General features: G+C 36.5%; 1 protein-coding gene across 1 annotated transcript in view; it reads left to right on the plus strand.

Annotated features, from left to right (window-relative positions):
* Positions 1 to 20,363, plus strand: part of RYK (receptor like tyrosine kinase) — a 98,243-nt gene that overhangs the window by 60,624 nt on the left and 17,256 nt on the right. Inside the window, exons 10-14 of the mRNA XM_032409167.1 lie at positions 527 to 613; positions 3,568 to 3,637; positions 9,377 to 9,509; positions 10,765 to 10,874; positions 11,025 to 11,184. Of these exons, the coding sequence (XP_032265058.1) occupies positions 527 to 613; positions 3,568 to 3,637; positions 9,377 to 9,509; positions 10,765 to 10,874; positions 11,025 to 11,184 (560 nt within the window). The remainder of the gene's footprint in view (positions 1 to 526; positions 614 to 3,567; positions 3,638 to 9,376; positions 9,510 to 10,764; positions 10,875 to 11,024; positions 11,185 to 20,363) is intronic.

Raw genomic sequence — 20,363 nt, forward strand, 5'->3', positions numbered from 1 at the left:
TACTGATACCCAATTACTGAGTTCCAGTATTCCTGGCTATAACATTAGTTTATTTTGGATAATTCAGAAAGAATTCTCATGTACTTAGTTTAAATATGACATTTCTAAAAGCATGTTAAAATCTTTCTTAGTAACAAAGAATTTCTTTTTCTTTTAAAAATTTATTTATTTTTTTAAAGACTTTTTTTTCTTTTAAAGATTTTATTTATTTGACAGTGAGAGATACAGCGAGAGAGGGAACACAAGCAGGGGGAGTGGGAGAGGGAGAAGCAGGCTTCCCGCTGAGCAGGGAGCCCGATGCGGGGCTCGATCCCAGGACCCCGGGATCATGACCTGAGCCGAAGGCAGACGCTTAACAACTGAGCCACCAGGCACCCCTAAAAACTTTTTATTAGAGGGAGAGAGAAGGAGAAAGCATGAGCGGGGGGAAGGGGCAGAGGGAGAGAAACAAGCAGACTCCCTGCTGAGCAGGGAGCCCAATGCAGGGGATGATTAATGATCTCATTAATTATTATTTTTCCTTTAGGTACTTTTGGGCGTATTTTCCATGGGATTTTAGTAGATGAAAAAGATCCAAATAAAGAAAAACAAGCATTTGTAAAAACAGTTAAAGGTAGGATTTTTTTTCCATACTATTTCCAGAATGCTTTCCCAAGGTGGATCATGCCAGTGAAATTTCGTCTCAAATTCTCAGTCTGTGCCTGACTTTAAGTCAGTCCATGGTAATTTAGCTGATATGAGACTAACTTTTGAGGAAATTTGGGTTGTTCTCATAAGGTATAGAAAATAGAGTTCTAATAATTTAAGATGTTAAAACACTAGTTATTACCCAGGTTTGTAGTTAAACTACATCCATTTGACTTCATTGTTGCTGTATCTAATTCTGTGTTTTTCCTAGGTAAAAATTTTGATTTTCCCTCTTAAAAACATTATTAGTTTTTCTTTCTTTCCTCCTTCCCACTCCCAATACTGCAGTCTATAAAGAATAAAAAAATGAACCCCAGACTAAAAGTACCTTATGTGAATAGCCTTGTTCACTTTCCTTCCACTCCCCCTGCCTTTTTTCTGCTATTATATGTAATGCTGCAGAAAATATCCATGTGTGTATGTCTACTTTTTGGCTTAGTTTTATAGGTATAGCTGTAGTTGGCATTGCTGTCCCAAGAGGTGTTTACATTTAAAATTTTGATAGATACTGTCTGATTGTTTGCTAAAGGGTAGCACTACTTTATGTTATCATGAACAGAATACCTATATTCACATAATCTCCTTTTGGAGAAATTTGATGCTTAATTTTTCACCTTATAGTTGATATTTATAAAAGTTTAAATCTTAGTTAAATCTGTTTGCTCATTTTAAGAGAAAGAAAAATGTAATTTATAGGGTGCCTCATGTCTGACAGTGTCTGATACAGACAGATGACAGGATGTTAATTTTGAAAAAAACAAATTTAGCATTTTGATGTAGAAATAGAGGGGAAAATTAAATTCAGTTTTATATGTAGGAGGTGACAGTTTTATTAAATTTTCAAAGTTTATAAGATCGTATGTTTTTAAATCTTAAATGAATTCATGTAAAGTATGAAGGGTTTATGTTTATTGTTTCTAAAAAGCTGTACTAACCTAACAAAAAAATGTGAAATTTGATTTTTTTTAATTTAGCAAAATTGCTTGCTTAAGGATCCTGCAAAAACATACACACACAGACACTAAACCACTAAACCACCACACAAACCACTAAACAAGTGGTTTAACTTACTATACTGTTCAGTATGTATTTTATCTACCTACTTCTAGCCCCAAAGCACTTTTAAAGGGTAATATTTAAGTTAGGTCCATTAGATTTCCTGACTAGTTTTGAAGGATATTTTACATATTATTCTTTGTAAATGTAAAATTTGAACCCTAAGTTTAATAACTGTTGACTTTTGTCACATTTCCCGCATTTTTAAGGAAATATTTCTCTAATTTTAATATTTCTTCTGGGGTTTATACGTAATCTGTGGGCAGTTTACAACTGGGCTGTTACTAATTTGTTCTGAATGAATCTTGAATCAGCAGAAGAGCCTTCTAATCAGAATTGGATTGATTTAGGGTTGGAAGGGGGGGAAAAGGAAATAATAGTGATAAGAAAACACAAAACTGTTTCACAAGATAAGATTTCTCCTTCCGGATACACTTGAAATTGTAGTCACTTGGTTGTTTCTACGCCTTACCACTGTAATTATAATGTTCCTTCTGAGCTAGCGGGAAATAAGAGAAACCACAGGGAGTCCTTAGCCAAGATGTTGTCATGGTTTGCATGAGAAACAAAGAGGAAATGCATTGACCACAGCCCTTGCCTCAAAATTATTAGATAACTCCACATGATTGGGTATTTCTGAGATTTACTCTTTTGGAATGTTATTATTTTTTTAATTGAAGCTATGTAGAGCTGACCAAGTTCTTTCACAAATCCGTATGCTTTGTTACATGCCACACAATTAGAAGTGCAGCTTAAAATGCAAGAAGAAAGTTTTCAAAAGATTATTGCCCTTTGCAAAGCTTTAGACATAAGCAAGAAATTGCAGTTTGGCTTCTTAAAATATTCATAAATTTGCACAGAGACTTAATGGACATTCTAATATAAATTTACAGAGATTAAAATTAGCAATCTGAATTTCACAGTGAATATTGTGAAATTGAATTCGATAGAATTAATTAATTTGAGGTTATCGGTGTTAGGGTCTTGTTTTGTTTCATAGCTGCTAATATTTTGCGATTTTGAAATAAGTTTTTTATCGTTTTGTTTTTTCTTGTAATATTTTGGAATGTAAGTATTTGAGTATTTTTAAGATTTTATTTATTTGACAGAGAGAGTACACAGCGAGAGAGGGAACACAAGCAGGGGGAGAGGGAGAGGGAGAAGCAGGCTTCCTGCCGAGCAGGGAGCCCAGTGCGGGACTCGATCCCAGGACCCTGAGATCATGACCTGAGCCAAAGGCAGACGCTTAATAGCTGTGCTACCCGGGTGCCCCATGGCCATAATTTAATTAAAATTTATTTAGACTACAGAAAGAGAAATAAAGGCACATTCTGCCATTCCTAGATGATCCTAAATTTTGAGCAGTTTTTAGACAACTAGAGTTTATTCCAGCAGACATTGGTGTGAAGCACCTTTTCCAAAGAAGTACCAAGTGTTTCAAGTTCTTAGCTTTTTGTCCACCCATCTTACATTCCTACAAAGGTTTTAAACTAAATGAAGCTGTCTGGAAAAGTGGACACAACTAGCAAGTGTGGAAGAGAGAGTGATTCTGGTTAGTTTTAGAAGAAAATGAAATTTGTGGTTTCTTAGCTTCAACAGCTCTACTTTTAAGGAGCAAATGTGACACAGACTCCTAGTGCCTGACTTCAGTGTTCTGGATTTTACTCTTGGTTCAGTATTTTACTAGGTAGAGCTGGGATGTGGATCTTAGCTCTGCCACTCTTTCTCTCCTTTTCTCTCTCTTGTTGCATTGATCAGAAGCTTTATAAATTATTACTACTATTTTTACTGTTGATATACAAATTAGTCTTTTTCTTCATATAGATCAAGCTTCTGAAATTCAGGTGACAATGATGCTCACTGAAAGTTGTAAGCTACGAGGTCTTCATCACAGGTGAGAGAAGAAACCACCCAGCACTTAAGTGTTAATAAGCATGGTAACATTGTATGCTACATTTTTATTTTAAGAACGTTGTGATATGTTCTGAATTGAAAGCTTTTTGGAATAGGTTTTTTTTTTTTTTTAAGAATATTAAAGTGAAATGCGTGCCTAGTGCACAAAATTTAAAAAAGCAGTGAAGTATAAAGAAGAAGATAAAGCAGAGTATGTAAGTCCACATCTGGATAAACATAGCTAAGCTTTCAAGAGAGTTTTTACATATTTGTATGCGTATTTTCCTTTAAAAAATACGATAGTGATATATACTAAAAAATATCTGCTATGAAATTTTTTAACAAAGAATACCAAAAACAAGCATAATTAACGCCAGTAATCCCGTCTCCTAAATTCAGTGATAGTGAACGTTTTGTCTTTTTTGTTTGGTGTTTGTGTATATGTCTATTATCTATCCAGATGATACATAGATACTTATGAGTGTAGAAATATTTTAAAGTAAAATGGATATCTCAACACTTTAAACACTTTCAATTCATTTCCAACATGCAATTCCACACACCCCATGACGATGTTTTCTTAAATAATCATAACACCATTATTATCTTTAATAAGGTTAATAGGCTTTTTGATATAACAAAACAATGTACCTAACTCTTCATAAAAGTAACTATGAATTCATGTCCACATTTAAAAAAGATATGTAGCAGCTGATTGAATGGATGTACTATGTTTTATATTTAACCAGTGTCTTATTAGGTCATAGTATAATTTTAAAAAAATACTGGTAGTTCTATAGAAAGAACTTTGTTTTTAAAAAAGCTTGATTATAAGTCCTCTTCACAGAGCTATAACGAAAGCTTCTACCTTCTGAGACAAAAAGGGCTTAAATATAGTATTGCACTGTGCAGCAGTATCAGTAATGGGGCAAGGTCTTCGTTTTTTTTTTTTTAAACAGCTTGTAAAGTCAGTTTCATTTGTATGCCTATTGCAGATTTGGTTGCGTATATTTACAAAAATGGGACAGTGACCATCCCTGTTGGAAGATATTTATGGACTTCTGGGGAGAAAAAACACATGAAAGAGTGATGCATGCAAAAGGCAGCATGCATTTTAATTTCTGGGTACTTTGAGCAGTTACTTGGGTTCTGCCAAAAAATAAGATGACTATGCAGAGTTCTATTTTTGAATGTCATTTATACTTTTGTTCATATTTGAAAGAATTTGAGAACCTAAAAAGAAGGCAGCAGTTGTAAGATCAATAAAATGGTAATGAAAATCAAACTGAGTTTTATGGCATTGTGATGGTGGAAGAGAAAACAAATAAGCCAACAATGAAGACACAAATATTTTTGCTGTGATTGAACATAAAACATCTCTTAGCTTCTGGGCAGTCAGGCTTGAGGAACCATTAAAAGTTGATAAATCTCAGTATTAGAAGAGAAACAAACATAAATATTCCTTGGGGGAGGAAAAAAGGTTTTCTAGTTTCAAATTCTGAGGCAGCTGCCTCATTAAGCTTATAATCTACTTGGGACATTGATTAATATAACTGAGCAGATAAACTTTATAGTTTCACTGAGTATAAAAAATCCCAGGGACCTTTGAAAAAATTGAACACACAGTACTGAGCGACGAAAGATGTCCCATTGAAGGGTTAAAGTCAAGTGGTTGAAGAAAGTTATCTTCCATTGGCCTGATTCAGTCCAAGTGTAGAACTTACTTACAGAGGAATGGATGGCTGACTCATTCCTGAGACTGTATTTTCTAAAAAACACATTTTGTTTCCTCTGAGTAACAAAATAAGAATTGGTTAATGGTCATTTGGAAATGTCCTTCTTGGCAATATTGGAAATGCTTGATGTTCTCTTATGCTGACACTAGGGGGAAGAGTCAAAAGTGTTTAATACTAGTATGTAATGTTAATCTAGTATTTTGGTACCTACCTGGTATTCTTACCCTGGTAGAAGGTCTGCACCACTTCAGCACAGAAGTGGGAGACTGGACAAATCCAGACAAAGCCAGGATTTTCCTAAGAAGCAGTTTTATATCCATTGTAGCCCAAAGATGCTTTGGCTGAAAAAATGTTCAGAACAAGTATTTGGAGCATTTTTCATGTGGCTTTTCAGCTGTAGTGTTTTCCAGCCAGCATCCTATCAGGATGAATTAGCAGCCCCAAGACACCCTTAGGTGATGGAATTCCACATGCTAAACGGGGTTGATACTGGACATTCAGTGATTGGGGAAAGTCTTCTAGAGGCAGATTGTGTAGCTTAGTCATAGTTAATTGTTCTTCCTGGCTATACAGTAATACCAGGACTCCTAGGTTTTTTGCTTTTTGTTTTTTTAAGTAGGTGCCACACCCATTGTGGAGCCCAATGCAGGGCTTGACCCTGAGATCAAGACATGAGCTGAAATCAAGTGTTGGATGCTTAACTGACTGAGGCACTCAGGAGCCCAGGACTCCTAATTTTTAATGAGCAAAACATATTGTCAATATGTAGAAAGTACATTATTGTTCTTTACACTCATGGTTGCAGTTTTTTTCACTTTTAAGGGGACTAGGGCCTACCGTGCTTTTCTTTCTGACTCCTGGTGTTATGGCTGTGTCTATGCATTTATTTGTTCATTCGCTTATTCTTTTTTTATTTTATTTTATTTATTTATTTGACAGAGAGAGAGATAGCGAGAGCAGTAACACAAGCAGGGGGAGTGGGAGAGGGAGAAGCTAGCTTCCCACTGAGCAGGGAGCCCTATGTGGGGCTCGATCCCAGGACTCTGGGATCATGACCTGAGCCGAAGGCAGACGCATAACGACTGAGCCACCCAGGCGCCCCTCATTCGCTTATTCTAATTCATGAAGTGCCAGTTTTGCACTTGCAACTCTGCTAGGCCTGAGGGATAAAAATGAACTTAATGAGCTTCAGTGTTCATATTACAGAACTTATCAAGCAAACGAAATACACTCAGTAAGAAATGATGCCTTGTTTCAGAATTTAACTTTTTAGAACTGGTTGTGGTGTATAATTCCACATGCAAAACATGTTTACTTCGTGTTTTAACATTCCATGAGTAAGAATTGTAAAGTGTTGAAGTATTTTAAAGCATTTTGAAAGTTTTTATTCCTTTTTCCACTGGAATTTGTGAGAATATAGCTGTAGAAATAAAATTTATTTTATTTTAATTGTAACTTAATTTAATGACATCAGAAGTGCTTCATAACAGAGTGCTCTTGAGTTATTTCTACTTGTAGTTTGGCTCTCCACTGCCCAAGCTGCCTGATGGCGACCTTCTTAACACTGAGTGCCTCCCAGCTCTCCTTCTGCAAGCACACTGGGCAAGACTGAGAACTAGATGCAGTTCTTGTCTCATGTCCCCACAAAACTTTCCCTTCCTCTGCCTTGTTCTTGTCTACAGCACCAGTTTCTGCTCTCATCCATTCTTCCTCTAGGTCCCAGATCTTCCTCTTTATCCTCCTTTCCTTTATAAAATGGACAGAATGAAGACCAGCCATTTTGTACTTTAAAACATCTTCATGCGGCTTGTTACCTCTTCTGGAGGACTTTTAATGATTTGATCTCAAAAAGCACTAAAATACCTTTAACTCTGCTCAGTGGATTTCAGACATGAGGAGAGGAGCAGAGGAGTAATTTTGGGGAGGGGGGTTTGAGAGATCGGGTAACTCCATTACTTCTAAAATCATGGTGTGCTCAGTTAAACCTGAATGCAGACCTGCTGTAGTCATTTTAGTGTGCATGCGACTTGGTGTGAAAAGAGGCTCTGTCACTTCCCTTGTATTCTTTCTTGCTCTCCTGGGAGGGCATATCCACTGGTCCAGGGGAAAGCACAAGGGTTTCTGGAATCAGATGAAGCTTTGAATTTTTTTCTCCATGCACTTGTTGTTTGTCCTTGGCAGATTATCTAACCTCTCTCTGTATGGGTTTCCTCACAAAGTGGGACTAATCATCACTGGCACTGTTAGACTGAAATGCAAGCAGAAGCTGTACTTAGAGGGGTTACCTTGTGCAAGTTTACTCATCTCTGAGTCCTCATTTTCCGCTCCTTGGGGTTAGTGCTTTCCCTTTTAGTAACTCCTGTGCAGCATGAAGGGAGCCGATAGCTTTCACTTGGGCACTGTTGGGCCAGAATTGTGTGACTGTGGTTTTAAAAGAGACACATGCTCAATTGAGACAATTTAGAAAATCCAGAAAAGGCAAGGTAGCAAGCAAGGTAGAAATGATCTAAAGCCCTGCAACTCAAAGACAACAACTTTTAATTCTTGTCATATTTTTGTGCAGAGTTTTATTAGTTTTTCTCCATGTTTGGAATTATCCTGCAAACATATGTGAATTTTGTACCTTGCTTTCCTATAAGATAAACATTTACTTCTCTTAACATCTTTTTGTGACCATTTAATTGTTATATACTGTCCTGTGATTTGGGTGTACTCTTGCCTTACATTTGCACGTTGAAGTCGTTTGCAACTTTTTGCTATTAATATTGCATTAACTATCCTTGTTTATGTAGCTTTTTAATGTTTAATATTTCCTTATTAAATATCCTTAGAGGCAAAATTTGCTAAGTTAAGGAATAGGAATGTTTTTAAGGCTATGTTACTTGTGTTGTCAGATACTTATTAAATGCTTATTTTTTTGTGGCACAGAATACAGAGCATTGGGTGTAAAAATAAGAGTTCATGTTAGTTTTTGCATTTTAGAAATTTTTAGCATAGGGCGCCTGGGTGGCTTAGTCATTAAGCGTCTGCCTTCGGCTCAGGTCATGATCCCAGGGTCCTGGGATCGAGTCCCACATCGGGCTCCCTGCTCTGCGGGAGGCCTGCTTCTCTCTCTCCCACTCCCCCTGCTTGTGTTCCTGCTCTCGCTATGTCTCTCTCTGTCAAATAAATAAATAAAATCTTTAAAAAAAAAAAAAAAAAAAGAAATTTTTAGCATAGTGGGGAAAATGAGATAATTATGTGTAAAGTTACATAACCTTGGAGAAAATTAAATTATTTCCAGATACCAGTGGAAAGAGGTGTCATTAGGCAATAGGATGAAAGTATTTATGTGTGCCATGGAAATTTAAAGAGAAACAAGAATGTTACTACATGCTTTGGCTTTATTCATAACAGCATTTTATGGCTGGTGTGATGCCATGTTAGAGGTATGGAAACTAAGGCCAGGAGAGATAGTCACACAGACTATCTATAAATGGTAAATACAGGATTTAGAAATCAGATTCTAAGTCCCATGTGACCAGCTAAGGATATCTTGGCTGTTGTGGCAGTTGAAGCCTCTTTGAGGTCTTCTTGATGATCATATTCTGGTCCATAGTCTGCATGGGGGTCTTTTTTTTTTCTTCTTTAATGTGTTGATGGACTTAAGGGTATGTTATAATACACTCATAATGCGTTAAGTCATTTTTAAATGTCTCTGATTACCCTTTAAGAGTAAAGATTTAGTGTGGCTAGAGTGTGTCTTCAGAGAATCCAGTCCACAGGAAACAACTTCGAGTTTATAGCTTTTCCCTACCAAGAAAGTGCGTATGTAGAAAATACTGAAGTCTAGTTTTAAAGGGCATTTGTTAATTTTATTGCATTTTTAAAGGTAATCATGTTTTTAAGTATGTTTGAGATTTTCTTGTTTTGTTTTAGGTTATCTTTATTACTTTTTATTAAAAATAAGCCTTTGAGGTTTTAGATTTCACTTGTCTTTTTCCTGATTTCTTATTATTTTGTAGAAACCTTCTTCCTATTACGCATGTGTGTATAGAAGACGGAGAAAAACCCATGGTGATACTGCCTTACATGAATTGGGGGAACCTTAAATTGTTTTTACGGCAGTGCAAATTAGTAGAGGCCAATAATCCACAGGTGAGAAAAATTTGCCCAGATATCAATTATTTACCAGGAACTTCTGATAGTATCTTTGAAAGTAGATGTTAAACCTTCTTATATATAAACTGTGTAAAAGCCTGCAAAAAGAAACTCAAAATGAGCCAGAAGATAATTATAACCTGTTGATTTAGAGGAAGATGGTTTATGATTCCTGTCTTGAAGGTTGCACTTCACTGATGCTGAAGTTTTTCCTTTTTCTCCATTGTGTGTTTATTTATAATCACCTCAACTCTAACACCATCTCCGTCATTTTCCTGATAACTCTCTGAAGGCACTGGTACTAGATCTCCCTTCTAGGAATGGAAACACACTTGACTGAGTCATTTGGTCCATATTGTATCAAAAGCTGGTGGTGACTGGAAGTCTGGATTATGGAGATAATTGGATCTATTTTTAATATGCTTGGCTGTAAGATGTCAGTCATCTAAGAGTTTCCATCTCTTCACTGCTTGTGCACATAGCTGTGAAGCATTTGGCTACATTCCAGACGCATGGTGGTAGTTATCCTAAAGCCTAGCTGTTGTTTTGTTGCCTACTGTAACTTGTAGCCACATTAAGTTTGCTTTAGGGTTTATAATAGTATACGTACTATGGTTACCAGGAGAAAGTGGATTCAAAGGCTGCATTGAGTATTTGACTTAATATGTCACTATGCTTTATAAATTGACAGGATTAAAGTCAGGGTTCCAACAAGTTGTTGGCGGCTGTAGCCCATCAGCATCACCTGAGGAAGAGTTTCATTCCTCAGCCCACAAGACTGGTATCCTGGCTCTAAGAGGAACACGTCAGTAGTGAGAGCTGTAGACTTCTGTTAGCTAGAAAATGGTCCCCAGAGATCATCTAATAAAAACTATGAGAACATAGTTTAAAGAAGAGAACAGGTTACTGAATAGTAAGCACTGGGAATTTTACCTTGAGAGTCATGGAACAAATAATTACTGAGCAGCTACTCTGTATGTGCTGGATGTTGGGGAGCTATACCTGACAGATGAGAGAGGCGGTAAAGTAAATGGTAAGTTATATTACAGAATGGTAAGGCTGTAGTAGATACAAATATTAGGGAGCTATAGGAACATATTCTTGGTCAAGAAGTAGCTTTTTAAAACTCCATGTGTAGGTGTGAAGAAGTATTTTGGGATGGAGTAGGACTGTGGAATAAAATAAGCAGCTGACTGCCATCATCATTTTTGTGCTAACTGCAAACGTCATTTTTTTTTTTTTTAAACCACAGGCAATTTCTCAACAAGACCTGGTACACATGGCTATTCAGATTGCCTGTGGAATGAGCTATCTGGCCAGAAGGGAAGTTATCCACAAAGACCTGGCTGCTAGGAACTGTGTGTAGGTGCCATGAGCTCATCATGTCATTTCAGTGGACTGGGGGCTCTCCCCAGGAGTCACAGTGGGCATCGTATGGTATTGAAGAATAACTGTGATCCATATGTTTTAAATACGCCAATTGTATTTGATGTTCATGTCTCTACTTTTCAGCATTGATGACACACTCCAAGTTAAGATCACAGACAATGCCCTCTCCAGAGATTTGTTCCCCATGGACTATCACTGTCTGGGGGACAACGAAAACAGGCCAGTTCGGTGGATGGCTCTGGAAAGTCTGGTTAATAATGAGTTCTCCAGTGCTAGTGATGTGGTAAGTTCTGGGACTACTGGATATCAGCAGGCTTTATGTTTTAATTTTTTTTTTCTATCTTTTTAAATCTAGTAATTGTTCCCTGAAATGTTTCAATGAGAAAGCAAGCGTAGTTAGCTCCATTCAGTCAGTTTCTGGAAAGAAGCTGTGACCCAAACCATGATCTGTGACTGTGCATAATCACATTTCATCCTCAGAGTAGCCCTGTGAGGGGGCTGTTAACACTATGAAGTAGCTGGACACTAATATCCCAATTTTAAAGGTGGATATCAAGGCTTAGAAAGGTTTCCATAGCTGATTATTTTTCTTTCTTATTTAAGTCTCAGAATGACCAACTGGTTGCCAGATCATAAAGATTTATTGTTTTCTTCTTTTCAAACAACCTCTTCCAACATTATGACCTGTGTAATTTATAATTCCCTAGATGTCCCTCTCTTCCCTTTTGTCGGTTTCTGAGTAGTTCTGCCCACCAGAGCAGATCATATAGTGGGATCTTTTATACTTAGTGATGAATAGTTTCAGAAGCCATGTTTACTTGTGGGTATTTTGCAGATATTTTAAGTTACTTTTATTTTTTATTTATTTTTTGATTATTTATTTGTCAGGGAGAGAGAGAGCACAAGCAGGCGGAGTAGCAGGCAGAGAGGGAGAGGGAGAAGCAGGCTCCCTGCTGAGCAAGGAGCCCGATGCCGGGCTGATTCCAGGACCCCGGGATCATGACCCGAGCTGAAGGCAGACGCTTAACCAACTGAGCCACCCAGGCACCCCTTAAGTTGCTTTTTTTTTTTTTTTTTTTATTTATTTATTATTTATTTGACAGAGAGAGACACAGAGAGGGAACACAAGCAGGGGCAGTGGGAGAGGGAGAAGCAGACTCGCTGCTGAGCAGGGAGCCCGATGCGGGGCTCGATCCCAGGACCCCGGGATCATGACCTGAGCCGAAGGCAGACGCCCAACCGACTGAGCCACCCAGGCGCCCCCCCTTAAGTTGCTTTTAATTTCTCATTTTTAGTCGGATTTGAAAGATGGATTTATTTTCCTGTCTCTTGCTTATTGTAGTTTATTATTGTAGCTGAATAGCTAGAGATTAGGTGAAACTTCTGCTTATAAGGTCCCACTCTATGACCACTCAACGATGTTAGTGTTACTTATAAAATCTTATAGATTGTTTGCTTCAAAGTTTCCGTTGTAAAAATCGGGCTTACTATATCATTGTATCTTGTGTCTCATCAATATGTTTTATTTACAGTATAGGGTTACCCTTATACTTCCAAGTTTGTATGCTTTAAGGATTACTCTCTTAATACACTCATTTCCCCAGTGTTATTAGTGTCCTCTGGATGCTATAGCAAATTATTGCAACTTTGGTGGTAAAACAACAGATTTATTCTCACAGTTGAGTTCTGGAGGTCAAATGTCTGATATCAAGGTGTAGGCAGGGCCATGCTCCCTCCAGAGGTCCTAAGGGGGAAACCGTCCTTGCTTCTTCCGGCTTTGGGTGGCTGTTAGCATCCTTCATGGCTGCATCTCTCTGCTTCTTGTTCATATCACCTTCTCCTCTGTGTATGTCTGTCTCTTAAAACTCCTCCCTCTCCCTTATGAAGATAATGTGATTGCCTTTAGGACCCACCTATATAATGTAGGATAAGCTTTTTTGAGGGGAGGAAAGGGTTGCATTTTTGTTTTTGATTTTGAGTTTTCTCAAATAATGTGAAAAGAGAAAGCAGAGTTTGATTTTAGGCTACCACATGGCTGCTGTATTGAATATCATTAAGGACCAATTTTACTCTTATTGATATCGTACTAGTTTTGGGGGTTGCCAGATCTTTATTTAGAAGTTCTGAATTATAGCTGGAATTCTTTGCCAGCTTCTACATTAAGCAAAGCTGTTTTCACAGGGGTGCAAATGAGTTTAACTTTGGTTTTAGCACATAGCTTTAAAACATAGTATCAGTTAAACTAGAACTATATGGTTTTCAAATCTACCCCTTTAGTAGAAAGGCTTACATCTGAATGTTTTTGAATGCAGAAAAGTAAAAGAAACTTTGTTCACTATTTTTTTTTTTTTTTAAATCTTACTCCGTTGTTGATTTAAAATACTAAGTCACTCATCTCTTTGGGATCTTTGTATTTTTTTCAGTGGTTGATTTTTGAAATTTATGATTTTGTTACTCATTGAAATATAGCATAATTGCCTTAGCAGAAATGAAGGGGCAATTGTGTTGAACCCAAAACTAGTCTAATGGGCAGGAAATAGATGTTTCTTAAATGACAAGTATGCCATGTAACTTCAAAAGATTGGGGATTGTTTGATTATTCTCTTAGAAAAATGATTATTCTCTTAGAAAAAGGAATATTGATTGATAGGTAATATTTCAAGGGGATATACAAGATGGCCAGTAATGCTGTTTGCTTACACATGGAAGCCCCCAAATTATGCATTGCTTAATTTAATGTATTTGTATATTTCTGTGTAAGGCATTCCATTGTATATTTAAGCAGTAATAGGAATTGTGTTTTACAACATTTATGATTAAATATTTCACAGGAACACCTAAGTGAAAATTAAATTAGATAATACAGTTTCGACCAGTGAGACTAATAATACATCCCTCAGTAATGTGATCTACATCTTTTCAGCCAGGTACACTGTCCTGTTAGCTGATAAAATGTGAGTTGAGGATACATGATTTAGTTAAGCAAATATTTCAAAATTATACTTAGAATTAGTTACTTTTATGGTTATGGTATTTTAGAAATTTTGCAGGAGTTCACATATTTTATGTAAGAATTTGTTTTCTGCCAGAATGTAGTTGTACTAGATATCTTGTTGCTGCTTGAGCACTTGACAGCTTTATTTTTAAAAAATCTCTGTGAACTTAATGGTGAGCAACTTAACAGGAGACTTACTTTAAAATCATTACTTTTAGTGTGTCTTGGCATAAACTTACTTGAAATGTCTGTGTGACCCAAATTCTTCTGGCTGTACTTAAAATGTGATGGTGAGAGTACCCATTGATTTACATTTAGCATGGTTAACCCCTAAAATGTTCAGATTTTTCTTCTTTAGATTCTTAGTAATTCATTTCTTTTAAAGTATATGTACATATATATATTTTTTTTTCCCCTAAATATCTTGCGTTGGATAATTAAGATTAAAAGGAATAGGAACACTGCTCTGTTTCCTATGACTGTGATACAAATATTAGTGTAAAAATCCATTTTTCAGTTTTCTGGGATTGAATATTTTTGAATTCTTTTTTTTTTTTTTTTAAGATTTTATTTATTTGAGAGAGAGCACAGAGGGAGACTGAGAGGGAGAAGCAGACTCCTCACTGAGCAGAGAGCCCTACACGGGGCTCAGGGCTCGATCCCAGGACCCTGAGACCATGACCTGAGCCGAAGGCAGATGCTTAACTGACTGAGCCACCCAGGCGCCCCTACTTTTTGAATTCTTACATTAAAACACAAATGTTAAAGATTGTTTTTTAACATTTGTATTGAAAATATATACATATAATCATTATTCTCTGTTCCTGTTCTTTTATAGATGGAGTTGGGGGTTCAAAAACTACACTTAATATGCTACTTTGGGGCTGGGAAACTTTATACATAGTCATATGCAAAATAAGTAATGTAAAGCCACTCTCACCAGTCTACACATGTAAAATACATATTTCAGGTTTAAATGTAACACTTAAGAAATGGTATTACTGCCTTGGAGAGGGCATTTTCTTTGTCCTTTAAAAGATCCTTAACATTTTTGCATTTTTTTTATAGTTGAAAGTTCTATGTGATTTGTTTGGAAATACATTAATGTGTTCCATCTTAAAAATAATACATTGCATCTCTTGTGTTTTTACAGTTTTACTGGAAGGATTCAATACTTCAGTATGTCAAGATTCTTATAATGTTAATATCAGCTTTTAACTGTTGAACTTAGGAAATATGCACAACTAGATTTTGACTAGTTATAAATCTCTTTTATTATTCCAAGCTATGACATCATCTTAGGCAGTCTTAAGAATTTCTGGATATTGTTTTCATCAGATGTAGATACCACCATAGATTTTTTTCTGTAACTTTATTTTCCTTTATTTGAAAATAGATTTCTTGATTTATATCTTCTTTCAATTATTTAGGTAATTATTGTAGCTAACATAATTCCACTGTTAAGAAACTACATCCTACTAAGAGACTAAATGCAATCAGGAATGCACAATTAAGTTTCTTTCTTGGTGCTTTTTTGTCTTTACAGTATTACAGTGTGTTTAAAAAACATTTTCTTGGGAAAAACAAGTTAAGGAAATGATTTCCATGCTAATCTTATCAGCATGGCTTATAGCAATGAGGAGACTCTTTAAGGTATTTGAACAGTTTTTAGGGTGTAAATTAAAATGTGTTCCTGTGCCTTTACAATATTTATTTTGTGAACATTAAAGATGACCTAGAAGAAGAAGGGAATTCTGCAAATTTATCCAGATACTATATCTACAGCAGAGTGCTTCTTACTGCTCTTGTTTGCCCAGTGTCATGGAAAGTCATTGCCACACCCTGAGCAGACTTGAGCAGGAGAAACTCACATTCATAATATACCCATGAAGAGTGGTCTTCTGAACTAATGTGGTATCAAAGAGAAAGGTACAGTTTTCAGAGAATGCTTACTGTTTTTAAAAGTACGGAAAATTTTCTGTTTTATGTTGTTTCTTTCTTGTTAATTTTAGAATAATGCTTAGGTTCCCAGTATTTATTCCTTTCCATTATGGTTGTAAATTTTACACGTCAACAACCTTAGACTTATTTAAACATAAAATTCACATTTTAAGAGGAATAGCATTGTATGGTGACAAATTGTAGCTAACACTTGTGAGCAGAGCATAATGTATAAACTTGTTGAATCACTGTGTTGTACACCTGAAACTAATGTAACATTGTGTGGCAACTATACTTCAATAAAAAATAACTAAATAAATAAAAATTAGCATTAAGAGGAATTGATCTAAAGACATTAAGGAAAACCTGGAGAGGTGAAAGGATCATTCAGATATTAAGAAATAAAGATTGAAAGTTTAATATTATTAACATTAAGAAAATATTTTTTAGTTGTATTTAGTATTATTTTAATAGTCCTAATATTTTCTGGAAAAGAGGAATAAATGGATTTACTTTAGGAATAGTTGTTATATTTTCAGAGGTGGCTGGTTGCTGTCTTGTGATCAGGTATTGCCCTTGATGTATTTTCTGTATTAGGCTCTCCCTAAGAATAGATATTTTCCTTAAGAGATCTTGTGAATATCCCTTTCCCTTTCCTTCCTTTTCCTTATCATACTATTTAACATTACCTTCAAATAGCCTGTGTTCTGATGGAGCAATGTCTAACTAAGCATCTAGTGCAGTAGAGGAAAGTCTCATAAATAGCAGATATATGTGATGGCCTGGTAGGTATCCCATATTGGTTCTTCTCCCTTTCCTGATCACAGATTCTAGGGCAGATTCATAGCAGAAGTGGTCTCTTTTCAATCATGTATGATACTCTGTGCCTAAAGATTGCTGATTTTTTGAAGTTGAGTTAGCAACATGTACTAAATTTGACACCTGATATAGTCAGTGCATTTTATATATAGTCATTATATACCGGGGATCATTTGAAGCTGGGATAAAAAAATATTTGCTACAGTGATAAATCTGGATGAGTATTAAGATTTTTAGGTGATAGTTAACCTTGAAGAATTGCTGAAAGGTCCACTTTCAGGCTTACTTATATAAATCTATTAATGATATCTTAAATTTTAAGTAGTAGAGCTTTTTTAAAGTAAGGTACTCCTTCCTATAGATGTATATTTCAGTTATGGTTATTGAAAAGACCTAGAAACTATGTCTGAAAATTTAAAATTCATAGGATAATAAAAGCTTCAAAAATTGGATATTTAGGAAGGGATATATACTAATAAAGCCTGTACCTTGTGCACAGTGGATGTCAGTTTTGAAAACTTGTGAAAATCAATGTTAGTAAGTTAAGTGATCTCAAGCTTTCACTGCTAGGAATATTCCTCCATGATATTTTGATCTTCAAATTGAACTGTTTTTTCAAAAAAATTCAATTTAAGGGGTGCCTGGGTGGCTCAGTCGGTTAAGCTTCTGCTTTCAGCTCAGGTCATGAACCCAGGATCCTGGGATCAAGCACAGAGTCAGGCTCCCTGCTCAGCAGGGAGTCTGCTTCTCCATCTCCTTCTGCTCCTCCCCCCAACTTGTGCGCTCTCTCTCTCACTCACTATCTCAAATAAAATCTTCTAAAAAGTTTCAATTTAGTTAACATTTACTGTACTATTAGGTTCAGAGTAGACTTTAGTGATTCATCAGTTGCATACAACACCCAGTGCTCATTATATCAAGTGTCCTCCTTAATGCCCATCACCCAATTACCCCATCCCCTCACCCACCCTCTCCTCTAGCAACCCTCAGTTTGTTTCCTGTAGTTAAGAGTCTCTTAGGATTTGTCTCCCTTTCTGTTTTCATCTTATTTTATTCTTCCTTCCCTTCCCCTATTTCATCTGTTTGGTTTCTTAAATTCCACATATGAGTGAAATCATATGGTATTTGTCTTTCTCTGACTGACTCTTTTTGTTTAGCATAATACTCTATAGTTCCATCCACATTGTTGCAAGTGGAAAGATTTCATTCCTTTTGATAGCTGAGTAATATCCCATTATATATATATACCACATCTTCTTTATCCATTCATCTGTCAATGGACATCTGGGTTCTTTCCATATTTTGGCTACTGTGGACATTGCTGCTATAAACATTGGGGTGCATGTGCCCCTTCAAGTCATTATGTTTGTATCCTTTGGATAAATACCTAGCAGTGCAGTTGCTGGGTCGTAGGGTAGCTCTATTTTTAACTTTTTGAGGAACCTCCATACTGTTTTCCAGAGTGGCTGTACCAGTTTGCATTCCCACCAACAGTGTAGGAGGGTTCCCCTTTCTCCGCATCCTTGCCAGCATCTGTTGTTTCCTGAGTTGTTAATTTTCAAAGTGAACTCTTAATTAAAGAGAGTTGGTAAAGAGAGACCCATACTCCTTCCCCTGGTTTTCAGAGCCTTTGTTTCTTGCCTTATCTTCCCTTTTTAGTTTTATATTTTCCATTGTACATTGCCTTATATTTTGCATTTCATCCAATCTGGAATTCCTGTTGGGTCCAAAGACACAAGGTACTTTTATGCCCCTTGATTTGGTCTTCTTTGGACCCCCAGAGAATTTTGTACTTAACCTAATGGCACCTACCACTGCTGCCTTATATTTTTATGCATAAGTCATTCTTCCCAGAATGGGCAATGGAAGCTCTGCTTTACTTATTTTCCTTTAACAGGTGTTCCATAGTTACAGAATTGAAATGGATATACATATGTATACATTTTGGGTCATTTATTTTAAGAACATTCACAGCCAGCTATGTTAATCTTATCCCTGGAGAGCTGTGTACTTGAATGTGTAAAAGAATCCTGAAGGGCTCACATAGACCTCTTGTCCTCTTCATTTCCATGCAGAATCTCACATTTCTCCTTGTCTTACTCTCAGACTTAACTTCAGAGATTCCATCTCTTTTGACTACAGTTGTTATTTATGGGTACATTTATTAATTGACCTTTGTGCACTGAGGCTCCCCTCTTAACTATCAGATCTATTGCATAGATGTCTGCCCTGCCTTCCTACCTGGGGCCCATGTTTCTGAAAACTTCAGTGCAGTCTTTGATCTGTACTTTTCTTTACTTCTGCTGTTGGAGTAAATCTTAAGTCATTGTGACGATATAACACAATTGAAGACAACAGGTAGAATATCTGGTTTGGGGAAAACATGATTTATTTGATATGAGGCATGTTGAATTCAAGATGCTAATGGATGGAACGTGGGTGCGGAATTCTGGAAGAACATAGAAGCAGGATATTGGAAATTGGACATCAGCTTCATTAAAGTGGGGATTGAATGAACAGGAGGGTTTGATCCCAGAGGTAGTGAATTTAGAGAGAGAAGAAAGCCACGGGAAGAATATAGGGAATATGTAGTTTCAGTTAGTGAGAAAAGAAAGATGAACAAAGAATTAAAACAGAAATTGAATGTTGTGTCATAGAAGCCAAGGAAAGAAAGAGTTTCAAGGAGGCTTTAGTCTATAAACATACCCGCAGTGGTCAGAAAGGATTAGGAAATCATAGAGGGCATTTGAATGAGTGGATTTAGTAAATCATTAAAGGTAGATGTGATTGTTGTGGGCTCTGTGGGAGATGTTAAGGGGGGGCAATATGTAGATTACACTTAGAAGAAGTACAGCTATGAAAAAGAGTGAAATGATCTTAGTTTGATAGGATGGCAGGATGAAGAGAAGCTTTATTTTGTTACTTTTCCACTTTGCTTTTTTTTTGGGGGGGGGGGGGGGTTCCGTTTGGTTTGGTTTTTAGACCAGGGAGAAAGAGATTGGACATGTGGTTTTTGGAGGGGAGGTACAAGAGATGATAGGTGAATGGGCTCAGGAGGCCAGGTTAAAGGTTAAAGGCATGGGAGGAGGAATACCTTTCTTCTGAGATGGGAGTAAAGCAAGAGATAGAAGGAGAGAGAAGATACAGGAAATTCTTGAAGAAGGATCTCTCATTGGGACAACTTCACGTTGCTGAATATATGTGTAATTGGGGTTCACAGAGTGAAAGGGAGGGACAGAAAGAGTAAGAAATACAGGCTGAAATGTTTCCACATTTGGTGAAAACTATAAACCCACAGATCTAAGAACTGAACAAACCCCAAATCCAAGAAGCAAGAAGAAACTAAACCATAGTGCATTATAATCAAATTGCTCAAATTAGTGATAAAGAGAAAATCTTAAAAGCAGCCGGGGGAAAAAAACAAAAGAAAACATGTTAATACAGAAAGGAACCAAGAAAAGGATGGCAGCAAATTTCTCATTGGAAGCCGTGCAAGGGCGAGAACAGTTAAACATTTTTAAAGTACTGTAAGAAAAAATCCTGTGAACATAGAATTCTATACCCAGGGAAAATATCTTTGAAAAATGAAGGGGAAATAAAGACTTTTTTAGAAATACCAAAGCTGAAATAATTGTCATCAGCAAACCCATATTACAAAAAATGTTAAAAAAAAGTCCTTTAGGAACCAATGATACTAGATGGAAATA

This window comes from Phoca vitulina, unplaced genomic scaffold, assembly GCF_004348235.1.
Source record: "Phoca vitulina isolate PV1807 unplaced genomic scaffold, GSC_HSeal_1.0 scaffold10, whole genome shotgun sequence".
NCBI classification, from domain to species: Eukaryota; Metazoa; Chordata; class Mammalia; order Carnivora; family Phocidae; genus Phoca; species Phoca vitulina.